The sequence below is a fragment of the Coturnix japonica genome, chromosome 3 (assembly GCF_054131305.1).
Source record: "Coturnix japonica strain WE chromosome 3, WE-NBRP24, whole genome shotgun sequence".
Lineage (NCBI taxonomy): Eukaryota > Metazoa > Chordata > Aves > Galliformes > Phasianidae > Coturnix > Coturnix japonica.
The window spans coordinates 3,040,718-3,052,500 of NC_140665.1; the positions used below are offsets into that span (position 1 = coordinate 3,040,718).

Genomic DNA, 11,783 nt, shown 5'->3' on the forward strand with positions numbered 1-11,783 from the left:
TGTTGGTTTTAAATATTGCATCTGTCTGTGTGTGTCAGCGCTGCTACCATACACCGCTCTGAATATATCTGATAAAATGTGAACCTCTTCTATCATAGTTATTACATGATGTTTATGTATAAACCCATGAGAATGTGCGTGTACTTACTTGTGAGCCTCAATTAAGGGCACCCTGGCTGGGTGTGCCAGAGGAAAGGGAAACTATCCTTTGTCATCACCCAACCCAGCCCACTGCTGCTGCAGGCAGGCAAGCATCATTTGGGTTCTAGCATGCCAAAAATACTTGGGCTAACGTGAATCAAACCTATGAAGGCAAAACACTCATGGCCCCAGTTCCCTCACCAGCGAGCAGGGAAAGATCTGTAGGAAAGCACAGTGTGTGTAAGTGTGCTGCACATTTGCACGGTCAGATTGAGCATTATTTGGAAGTAAAATTTGCAGCTGTCACTTATTTGGGCTCTGATTTGAGTTCCTAAAACCGATGGGAAAGTTCTGTGGGGTCCAGCAGCTTTTGAATCTGTCCCTTTAATGCAGTTCTGATGTGTTTTACAGCATTCCTGGCCTCAACGTGTTCTATAAATCACTGTAAAATATTACTAGAAAGCTGGCTCTTTTGATACTGCAATTGTAACGTTTAGAAGCTGTGCCAAGGAGCCTTAGGATGAATGAGTAGTTCATAAACTTGGGGGGTTATCAGTACTTATGGCATGTGATAAATTGTTATATGTCATCTGAAAATAAATGGCTCTTTAAGTGTGTTTTAATACCAAATCATAAGCAGGGATGGGTTGGGAGTAACTGGGCCTAAACATCGTCTGGTTTCTGTGTTTCTCACCTACTCTCTTCAGGCTGTGTGCACTTGCTTAGATGAGCTCCGTTTTTATGTATGTTTTTTGAAAAAGAAAGGAAAAAAAAGGAGATATCTGAGTGTAATTATGCATTACACAAATCTGCACTGATCTGAATTGCAAATAATAACAATAATAATAATAATCCTTCTAGTTTCTACTATTTAGTTGGAAATTGTAGTTAAGTGAATGAAATCTACCTTTTAAATTGGTACATTGTTGTGCCGTCTCTGCATTTAAATGATTCTCACTCTGTTGTATGTGGTATTTGCATATTTAGCAGAACAAAACAGTAAGTTGGTGGATTTGAAGCTGAAGAAGACCTCAGAAACTCAGCCACAGGTGGCAAATTCACTCTCCAGCACTGCTCAGAAAGCTGTCACTGATAGCTCAGAGCAAGACGTTAAGGTAAGTTTTGATTCATGCTTTTGTCTCAGTACCTGTGTGTTTCGATTTCTGTTTGTACCTCGTGATGAAACCATTTCTTACCAAATCCTTCATGGCAAGAAATGCAGAGAATCTTTGTGGCATGGCACTTGCATAGGTTGCAATGTGCCAGGGCTCTTTTATTTTTTTCAGTTGGTTAAGCAACACATTTTCATCTCTTTTTGCATCTCAATGCTTGTAATTGGTGTAACAGCGGCAGGCAGAAACTTCACCTCCAAGTTGGCAGTGCTGGGGCTGCTACTTGGACAAGGAGCACAGTGCGGGCTGCACCCTGCATGCTTTGCTCAGCATCCGGGCTTTGGGAGCAGCCCTGGGCATGGCGCTTTGATTCCCTTCACAGCCTGGCCCTCTCTTTTTTCCTGCATCAAAACTAAGCTGCGTTCTGTTTTAAAGCCATACATACTTGAGTACTTGACAACGAGCTCTCCTTAGGAAAAAAAGAAACCAGTCTGTGGTGCTTGCGGTTGTGTTGCCCATTCTAAACGTTCAACCCTTCAGCAAATAGCACGCACCACTCAATTTTCCGTTTCATTTTCTTAATTATCCCCCTTGCGTTCTTAGCATTATTTTTTTTTTGTTTTAAAAAAGCAGTCCCTGTATGTCATGAATATCCCTATGGCTCTGGGGCACTTCCAGTTGGGTATAACTTTTCACCCACCTGCAGTCTGTGGGGAAAGCGCTGCTGACTGAAAGGATTTCCTTCCCCAGATACAGAGATGCTTTGAAGTCCCAAAACAATGACTTTCATTGCTTTTCCCTTACACTGTCGGTTCCTATAAATTGGTGATGAAAGTGTGTGGCAGCAGCAGAGGACTTTCAGTCTCTATCTTTGAACAAAAGGAAGCCTGGATCAAGTCTGATTTTTGCGTTCAATTTAGCTTTCTGCAGTGGATTTAATGCAAAATGAAGCTGGCCCAAGAATAATACAATGGATTGAAAAGGCTAACTGAATTAGTGGGCTTAGAGGAATACATTTGTAAAGTGGCAGAAGTCTGTAGTCATAAAAAGGTTTCTTAAAATGGGATTTACTGGCTAATCACACCGATATTTTAGCATGTTGCCAGGCCTAAAAAATTAGTCGTGTTTGTTTATTTTGGTAAAGACCCGAGTTGAGGCCGTTGGCTTGTTATTGTGCTGCTAGCAGGAAACCACATTCTGTTTACCCAGCATCATAACCGCCCGCCTGGTGCAGCTGACGAGCCCTCCGTCCAGTAGGAGCAATACTTTTAAGCTTAATTCCGCAAACGAGGCCAGGGCTGCCTCCATTAGGGGAATGCAGCACCACCTCGCTGATGAAAAAGGGGTTTCTCTTTTCTTAATGGCTCCTTGTGACGAGCCGTGTTTTTAAGGTGCTCCCACAAAAGGTGCGACTTAACAGTTTTGTCTTGAAGGAAGAGTTTGAAAGCGGCTTTATAAGGAATATATGGTGTCCATCTGTTCTCGGGGAGCTCTTGGCGTTGAGTCGGATTTGTTTTTTAATAAAATGCAGTTTACACGTTTATAAATGAGGCATTCTGTGTTTGTGGAAAAGGATAAATTGTTACCTTCCCTGGAGGATTGTGTATCCCCGGCCTCCTTGAGGCTAGAGAATAGGCCATTGGAGAACTCCCTCATTACCGATTGTCTCAATGCAGAGGAAGGGCAAAGTCTTGGTAGCTTTTGATAACCAGTTTCAGCATTCAGCAGGCTTAGCTATTAGTCATGCATCTTAGCCTTTCCCTATTTACTTTCAAAACACTTAATAAAAATAATAAAAGATTAGGTATAAAATGAAATATTTGTTTGGTACACAGCACCTCGGTATCTGCAGCTTCCACACACTGTGGTGGTTCAGTCTTCTGGGATATTTCACGTTGACAGAACCATTTGAATTTGTTACCAGTATTAACATAGGGAGCCCTGGAAAAAGATAATTGTAGTTTCCTTAGCTGTAAAGGGCTTACTTACAAATCTGGCTTTGGAAAGTTATAGCTGATGAAATGCAGTTCAGTGGGGTAGTATTATAATCCTACCTTTTAGCCTTCATCCAGCATTAGTGGTTTATCTCAATGGGCATAAAATTAGAAACTAGTTCTTCTTGTCGTACAAGGCTGGGGGACTGTAGGAAGCAGACAATTCCTTCCTGGCTGGCGACATGGCATGGCACGGCTCCGGGCTGCGGCACGGCTCCGCCACTGCGGCAGGAGGGGGCCCAAAGAGCCAAAACCAATCGTTGCCACCGCAGGCTCCGCAAAAAAATGGCAAGTTAGGCACTCCTCTCCTGTTTTTGTTGTGGTTTTTTTTCCCCCTTTCTTTCTTTTTCTTTTCCTTTACTCCCTGCAGCTGATACTTTCGTCCTGTACAAAACTGTGGTCTGAGTTGGGAAATCCTCTCTGCACAACCTGCGTTGTGTCCCCCAGCGAAACATACCTTTCGAGTTAGTGTCTCTTCGTTTGTAAACAAAAGAAACTGTTGTGTGCCTTGTTTTCCTAGCAGAATGGAACAGAGGAGCATCGTGCTGAGCGATTACAAAAAGCAGCAGAACGCTTTAGAAATCCTGTTGTGTTCAGCAAGGACTCCACCGTCAGAAAAACTCAGCTCCAGTCTTTCAGTCAGTATGTGGAGAGCAGACCAGGTAGGAGAAAATATAAAGCGTGTTTTCCCATCTTATGATTTAATAATATTTAACAATAAATATATTAAAACCTGATAATGTAAGTCCCCGTTTCAATACATAAATATCAAGCTTTATAATAATTTTACATGTCTTTCCCCTTTTTTCAAGAGATGAAAAGGCAGAGATCAATACAGGAAGATACAAAGAGAGGAAATGAGGAGAAGGCTGCGATAACTGAGACTCAGAGGAAGCCATCAGAAGATGAAGTGCTTAATGTATATTAATTTTTTGTCTGGTTTCATGATTGCTGATAATTCTAAACTGTATGTGGAAATAGTGCCTTTATTTGTTAAAATGAGATGTTAGGTTTTTTTAGATGTCAATCTCCAGTGCATTCAAAGCAGAGTGAGAGGGGTGCACTGTTGAATTAGTCTGCAGTGTGGTGATAATTGTCAGATAAAAAAAATGAATTTTTCAGAGTTCCACAGCCCCAGCTTCCTTGAGACATTTCCATCAGGGCACTTCCCATAAAGAGATTCCAGTATTGATCTACCGGGAGGATTTTAATTATTACAATAGCAGATACCGCAGAGCTGCAGTTAGAGGGAAGAGTCACATGAGACCTGCTAGAATTTCTCAGCCAACCCATTTTGTTGGCTTGGGTTAATGGGTGTTCAACCTTTCCATTATCCAGATCAGCCGTGAATTACTAGCTGAATGATGTTTGCATTAATATAATATATATGGTAATTTCTTCACTTAATTAACGGGGAGGTTCAGCTCAGTAGGGGTATGGGCTGATCATGTGTAAAATTGATTTGTGAGGGAAATATTTGATAGACCGCAGGGAGAAAGCTGGTTTTGATGGACAGCTGTGGGACAGAAGCAGGAAGAACAAGTTTTACCCTTATTTTTTTTTTGTCTGAAAACACAAGGCAGCTTTTGATGGTGGTCGCTCTGTCCTCTCCCCAGTTCACCTCAATACCTGTGTCATTTTTGCTGGAGCAGTCTGGAGCCGAGGAGAGATTTCATACCGCTGCCGCTCCTACCCTGAAACATCCAACTTCTCACTAACCTGACAGCTCTTTTTAGCAGAGTTAGACTTTTGCAGAGTTGAAAAGCTCTGGCACAGTAAGTCCGCATTACATATGCAGATGATACACAGGAACTCTAGGGATATTTCAGCCTGACACAGCATTTCTTTTCATCTTCTAATAACAATTGTTAACAATTATGCGTGCTGACATTAGGGAAGTTTTCATACTATTTTCAATTAATTGTAGTTGATGAAAGGCAATATGTTGCACATCAACTCAGCTTTGCTGAGGACTGATTTTTTTTCCTTCAGGGTCCGCTCTCCAGTAGTTTTGGTGTTGTTTCTCTGGCTGTATGTCAGATGGAAAAGTGTTTCCAAAGGAACTGATAGCATTGGCTGTTGTGTAGGAGGAGAAGGACCAACTTACTGGGAGCACAGCACTCTTAAATTCACGCACTCCAAATTTCAAACATCAGTGGTCATTACCGGCGCTGGAAATTCAGCTGTTCTTCCAGCCCTCACTTTGAGTACGTCTTTATTTGAAATGATAAGAGGCCAGCGTTACTGTTGTTATACCTATCACTTGGATATGGAGCTGAACGCACCATTTTAGAAATGTTTACAGAAAAACAACTGGCGGTATTTAGTGAAAGTATCTGTGGCCCATCCGCAGCGACAAGCGAGCCTCCATTAGGGAACAACATCACAGGAAAAAACAAACAAACAAACAATTTTTTCACTTCCCAAGGGACAGTGATTTTAGTTGCATCCTCTCTTGGGTACAGATGGAACACAAGGTTCTTTTGCCATTTCTTCTCCATCTGAAACCAACTCCAAGGACTGCAAGGAAGTGGACAGGCTCACTTGAAAGGAGACATGTTTTCTTCCTAATGTCCCGCAAAAAAAACATGCTTCAGGAATGGCATTTCACCACTGTGTATACCCTGTAATAACTTGGTGCAGCTGGGTGGTAAGAGTAGAGACCCATGAGAATAACTCTCAGGTTTGGAAGGACTGTTGTCCAGCTCCTGGCGAGAGAGCCAAAGCGCTTTGTGGCTTTTTGTTGGAAGTATTTAGGAAAGCACGTGGTTGTCTGTGGGGTGATGACAAGACCTGATGGGGCACAAGGGGTGAGTTTGACTCGTTGCCGTTTCCATGCCTTGCTCAGGAAAGAAGAGCGCTCAGCCTGATTTACCTACTAGGGTGCCAGCAGGGCAGATCAGGTCAGTCCCTGAGCACCTGAGAGCCTGTACCTTGTCACTGCTGCCCAGGATAAGAATCAGTCACAGTAATTAACAGTACTTTTCCAGATCACTGTGTAGCCAGGCAATTGCTTGCGGTAGAGGAAACCCAGAGAGGCATTACAGCCTCGTCTGGTGAGAGGCATCATTACAGTTGACCCAGAGGAGCTAAAACAAGGCAGGGAGCTTGTCTCAGGTCTGTTTTTAATCTCAAAAACCCGTGTTTTAATTGTTAGAGACTCTTGTGCTAGTTCTTCTAGCTCCTAAAGTTAGGGTTTTAAAACTGAGTAAGAAATGAAATGGTACATTAAATAGTAATCTGGATTACGTTTCCTTTCACAGCGCTTCGTTACAGCTGCTTTTATGTACATAGGCATAAATTGTATGAATTTCAAAAAGTCAGCCAGGTAGTTAAAAACTGCAGAATCAAGTGTTCTCTGCAGGAAAAAACTGGGTTATAAATAAGGACATTTGGCAAAATTGTGAAGTTTGCAAAATATGAGCATTAGCTTTTTGGTAGCAAGCGTGATATTTGGTTGTTTAGGTAAGTGCCTTACTAAGTGTTTGTGGAAAGGAAAAATGCAACTTACAAGTGATGTTTTTTCTTCTTGTTTGTTCTCTTTAACAGAAAGGGTTCAAAGACACCAGTCAGTATGTTGTAGGAGAATTGGCAGCACTAGAGAATGAGCAAAAGCAAATTGACACCCGTGCCGCGCTGGTGGAGAAGCGCCTTCGCTATCTCATGGACACAGGTACGGTGCCCAATTACACTGTAAACAGTTTTGGCAAATTGAGCGTTCACAAACTCTTATAGAGTTTTGGAAGTGTGAATCTTTGAAGCCTGAATGTTCAGCAAAACTGCCTTGAAAATAAAAAGGCTGCGATTTGCAGCCACCTCTCTGGGCCCTGGTGATAAGAGTGCCTTCATGGGAAGTGATAACTTGCCCTGATACCGTGTGAGCCAGCACTATTGAACAGTGTGCTCATCCATGCAGAGTTGGAATACACATCTGTGTCTCATTGATATGCCACTGCTTAAAAAAAAAAAAAAAGAAAAAGAAAAAAAAAAAAGTAAAAAAAAAAAAGTAAGATCTTCACTGTTCTACTGATTCAGTGGGAAAAAAAAAAGATTTGGCCAGCTAAAGCCATGTACTGCATGAAACAGAGCACAGTACATGGGGGAAGGCTCCATTGACTAGATGACTGAAATTTGAGAATACTATCTGGTTACTGATACTCCACAATTACTTTATTTATTTATTTATCTTCAGGAGAGCAGGTCTTAAACAGTCTGTAATGCTTGGTGTTGTAGGTGCAGTTGAAAGGATTAAAGCATATGGGCGAGTTTTTGTTAAAAGCGTGCTGGTTGTGACTTCTGCGATGCACGTTGCATGGATGTGGAGCACTGGTGTCCATCAGAGGTGGAGAGGTTTAACAGCATTGGGTTGAAACAAACGATGCTTTGATATTTCAGCAATAGGTTATACTGTGGGTGCAAAAAGCGTTCTTCCTGTCCCTTGGGGAAAAAAGTCAAGTGGTGCAAATTACCATGTGGTTAAATTGTCTTTGAAAACATTGTGTGTGTGTGAAGTTCATACGGGTGAAGCCCACCTTGAATTAGAAGAACAGGTTTTAAAGTGAATTTTAATCCAGTGGTGTGTTTTGAAATACAGGCAAACAGACTTTATTTAAAGTTTGGTATTCTGAAATCAGTTTGTCCCACATGTCCAAATATCCGGGTGGTTTTTTTCAATGTATTTACTTTGCTGTGTGCACAGGTGGTTTGACTCTTCAACAGCATTCTGCGGAAAAAAAAAAAGTATCTCAGAGTTTCTCTCCTGGATCAGTGCTTGTTTAGTAGAGCTTTTACCTGTTACAAGCTTTTGAAGTATTTTTTCAACTGCATTACATAACCTTTAGATACTCAAGAAAAATTGTACGTATTATCCTGTACTTTCTTTGTATTTTGTCGAGTGACAAAGGGTGAAACATGCATTCTACACAAAAGATCTGCCATGGCATTTTGCAAGTCTTGGATGAAGTCTGAGCGCTGCCTCTAGATAAGTGTGGAGTTGTCAGCTTATTATACCTGGGGGGTTTTTAACATCTCATATCATGAGAGTGATTAATCTATGCTGCTTACTTCATCTTGAGAGGAATTTCTTATGTTTCTTCTGGTTTTGTATTTCTTGTGCTTTGAAGTAGGACAAATATTGCTGTGTTCCTCATGTCAGGTGCGCCGAGATGACTAAGTGCTTAAGTCTTCTGCATAAAATGGAACACAGCTAGAACAAGATGTACAGTGTAGCTGTATGGGCTGTAATAGGAATACCAACGAGGGGCCTTGCAGTTCAGCCATAATAGAAAAGTTAGTTTTATGTTCTTGATCATTTTCTGGGGATTTAACTTAACTGATTTGACAAGTCCTTGATAAAAATCCCGTTTCTTTTCTTAGCTTAAATACGCAGTTTAGGAGGAAATGCATAAAGAGTGGAGTTTCTTACCTTGCTTAAGTTACAGCCTTGAAAGCAAGGATTCTCAAACTTTTCTAACTAAGGACCATAACAGAGAGACTGTCTTGTGTACCACCTCTCCTGCCAATCAGTGTCCCGTTTGTCATCCCTGTGGCAGTAACTGCCCCAGTAACTTCCATGTGATATGGCCTTGGCTGTGGAAAAAAAACTCTGAACATCTTTTTGCTGTGCCTGTAAAATGCTGTTGTGTCAGCTCTGTTTCTGTGCCCCAAACATGGTCCCTTCCCTCAGCTCCTCACCTGGCTGGCTTTCCTGCAGTCTCCACTCCTTCCTCGTCTGTTTCCTACTGGACTGGCTTCAGGGGGTTGGCTGTGCCTCATCAGTGGCTCTGTAAGGATGGCATTTCTTCCCTACCTCTCTTTAGGAAGTATTGCTAATATAGACAGATAAGCAGCCTGTGCCTCAGTCCCAACATCTTCTGTAAGGGCATATGCTGTTTTTCTTGATACTGAAAGAAGAATCTAGGAGCAAAAAGAATGAGTCAACACCACATGTCCAACCAGCTTGCCACAGACCACCAGGGATCTACAAAATAATGTTTTAGGAGAGACAGTAATTGCAGGCTGGTAGCTACAACAGCCCTGAAGGGTTGTTGATGGTGATCTTGGGGTTTTGCAAACACTCCCTTAGGTGTTGGTACTTACCAGAAGGACAAGAAATGAGAAATGGTGCCAGCTCTCAGCACTGTACTGGAAAGTATTTGGTACTTGTTTCTTCTGCAAACATAAGCTTTAGGAACCAGGAGGTCATATGGGTAGCCCAAAGATGTTCAAAACAGACTGTAAAGGACAAGAACCACAAATGAGTTACAGCAGTTGACCTCTGGTCCTGCCCATAGGGCAAGACCCTGGTGTAAATGTGTCCCTTCCTCCGCAGTTTTCAGTATAGGATTGTGCAAAGAGAGATGCAATGGGAACGGGGCTGCAGGAAGAGAGCCCAGCCCCTCTGCACCACGCGTGCTGCCATTTTGCAGCCTGCAGACAGCTTTTTGGCCGGGAAGCCAAGTTTCTGGCTCATGGCCAAAGGGGTGCTGTTGTTTTCAGAGTCCATCAGTCAGGCGGGAAGCTCAGATCCAGCCAGAGCTCTGAGTTTCCAGTGCCAGCTGCTCCTGATTTGACTGGAAACACTTTCCTAAGATGTGTGAAAAAATAGAAGTTATTAAAATTACTGGCTTGCTGATTTCCATTTGAATCTGAATAGTTACACTTTTATTAATATCCTGTAATATTATGTCGCTGGTGCCGTACCTCAGACCTCAGTCTTTGCACTGGAAATGAAAGTGTAATCTCACCTTGTTCCAGGGAAATGGAGTTTGCTGGCGCATTGCAGAACTGTGAGGGCAGCCGGTGTTTCAGTGTCTCAAACCCAGCAGAATAAGCTGATGGCAGGTTTGCTGTCACAGCCTGGAGACGTGCGGTAGTTCCACATGCAGGAGGGCTTTGCAGCATGCACCATATGTAATGCAGTGGGTGCAAGCGTTCAGAGAGCACAGCACAGAGGTTCAAGTAGGAGAAGGGAGTTGTGTGGTCGAGTATAAATATCACATAATCTAATAGTGTTGATTTCCCTTCTTGCACTCTTATAATGGCTTGACATCAAATGATGACAGGGGTGGGATTATCTCCCTTTCTTTGGGATGTACTTGCCATGTTGTGCCTAACCTGTTATGGACGAAATAGTTCCGTCTGTACGTCTGTGGCTGAGTCTTTCTCCATTACAAATTCTCCTGTCATTGTCTTTAAGGTGCCTATCATCTTGATGGCTAAGTGCCAATTAAAATGCAGAATTATCACATAACACAATTAAAATAAAAACCAAAGAAACCGAGTTTACAAATCTCTGATCTAAAGTTTGCTCTCCTTTTTGGGTCACTATTTATTCACTAATTACAAAAACAACGATTTAAGGAAAAAATAGCAGTCATCGGGTATTTTGTTATCTGACCATAGGGTATGAAGTGCTTTTAATTGTTTTTTTTATTAACTACAAGCTTCCAAATTCAAGTAGAAACATACTTACATTTTCTATATGAATCCCCTTCTTTACCAATGGGTGAGCCCTTTTGTGGCACTGTATTAGAATTAATGTGATAGCAATTAAAAAAAAAACCTTGTGCTACCGATGATTGACCACTGATGGTAAATGTAATTGAATTAACAGTGCACTAAAATAAATGTAGACAAAATAAATATAGACAAGAAAATCTGGTGAAAGCTTCTGTAATGTTTTAGATTAATAGGCATACAGAATTCTTCACATTTTTTATTACGTTGTCCCTAGATGAATTCAAAGTAATTGGGGTGGTTAATTTTATTTACACAGAGCCGTTCACAGCGCATTAAATAATAGAGATAATTGAACAAGAATTGTCAAGTGTGTACTGATATCAGACATATTACAGAAGGGAATGTGCATAAAACTTCATTTCTATGCAGCCATTGTTTATGGTAATTAAGTACACAGATTTATCCCTTGGTTGCCTTCCAAGCTTATGGCAACTGCTATTGTTGTGCTCCATTAATATGTAATCAGGAAATAGTTTAATTTTCTAATCTGCAGTTTGAGAATTCACTTTCTAACAACTCTTAATTACTGCATTGCCCTAATGATGCTCATGGTTAGGAAAACTGAACCAATAAACTCCGTGGAAGAAGCCAGAGGGGATTATACTTCCAGAGGTGGTGCTTACTTAATAAACTTGTTATGCCTTCACCAGAGGGAGCTCAGTGTCCTTCAAAAGCATCTAATTTTATATTTCTGTACATACCCATGGTGTGAAGAGTTAACGTACGGTGTGTGATGGGGGTGGCTGTGAATTTCTTTCACTAGAGAACCAGATAAGCGATACTATCACCATTTTGGTATTTTTCATACCGTATACTAATTGTAGAGTTTAATTGCATGGGAAATAGTGCAGGTAGCTTAATCTATTGTTCTAAGTTGTCCTCACAGGTTTATTTTTGGCAAGTTTGTTTTCCTTCATTAGCCACACTAGCTAAACACGGTATCAGAAGATCTTGCAGGCAGAGATAAGCTCAGTATTTGACTGCTATCTAATTTTTGCTGTTTTCAGGGTGAGTC

At 41.5% G+C, this 11,783-nt stretch overlaps 1 protein-coding gene across 22 annotated transcripts in view; it reads left to right on the forward strand.

Annotated features, from left to right (window-relative positions):
* The window catches only part of EHBP1 (EH domain binding protein 1), a 184,753-nt gene that overhangs the window by 149,023 nt on the left and 23,947 nt on the right, over nucleotides 1–11,783 (forward strand). For 7 of the 22 annotated variants that reach the window (XM_015856563.3, XM_015856570.3, XM_015856565.3 and 4 more), the window contains 4 exons: nucleotides 1,129–1,256; nucleotides 3,768–3,909; nucleotides 4,060–4,166; nucleotides 6,797–6,920. In XM_015856563.3, the coding sequence (XP_015712049.2) occupies nucleotides 1,129–1,256; nucleotides 3,768–3,909; nucleotides 4,060–4,166; nucleotides 6,797–6,920 (501 nt within the window). Of the gene's footprint in view, nucleotides 1–1,128; nucleotides 1,257–3,767; nucleotides 3,910–4,059; nucleotides 4,167–6,796; nucleotides 6,922–11,783 lie in introns of those variants that run through there. The other 15 variants (XM_015856564.3, XM_085542364.1, XM_085542358.1 and 12 more) reach the window with 5 other exon arrangements.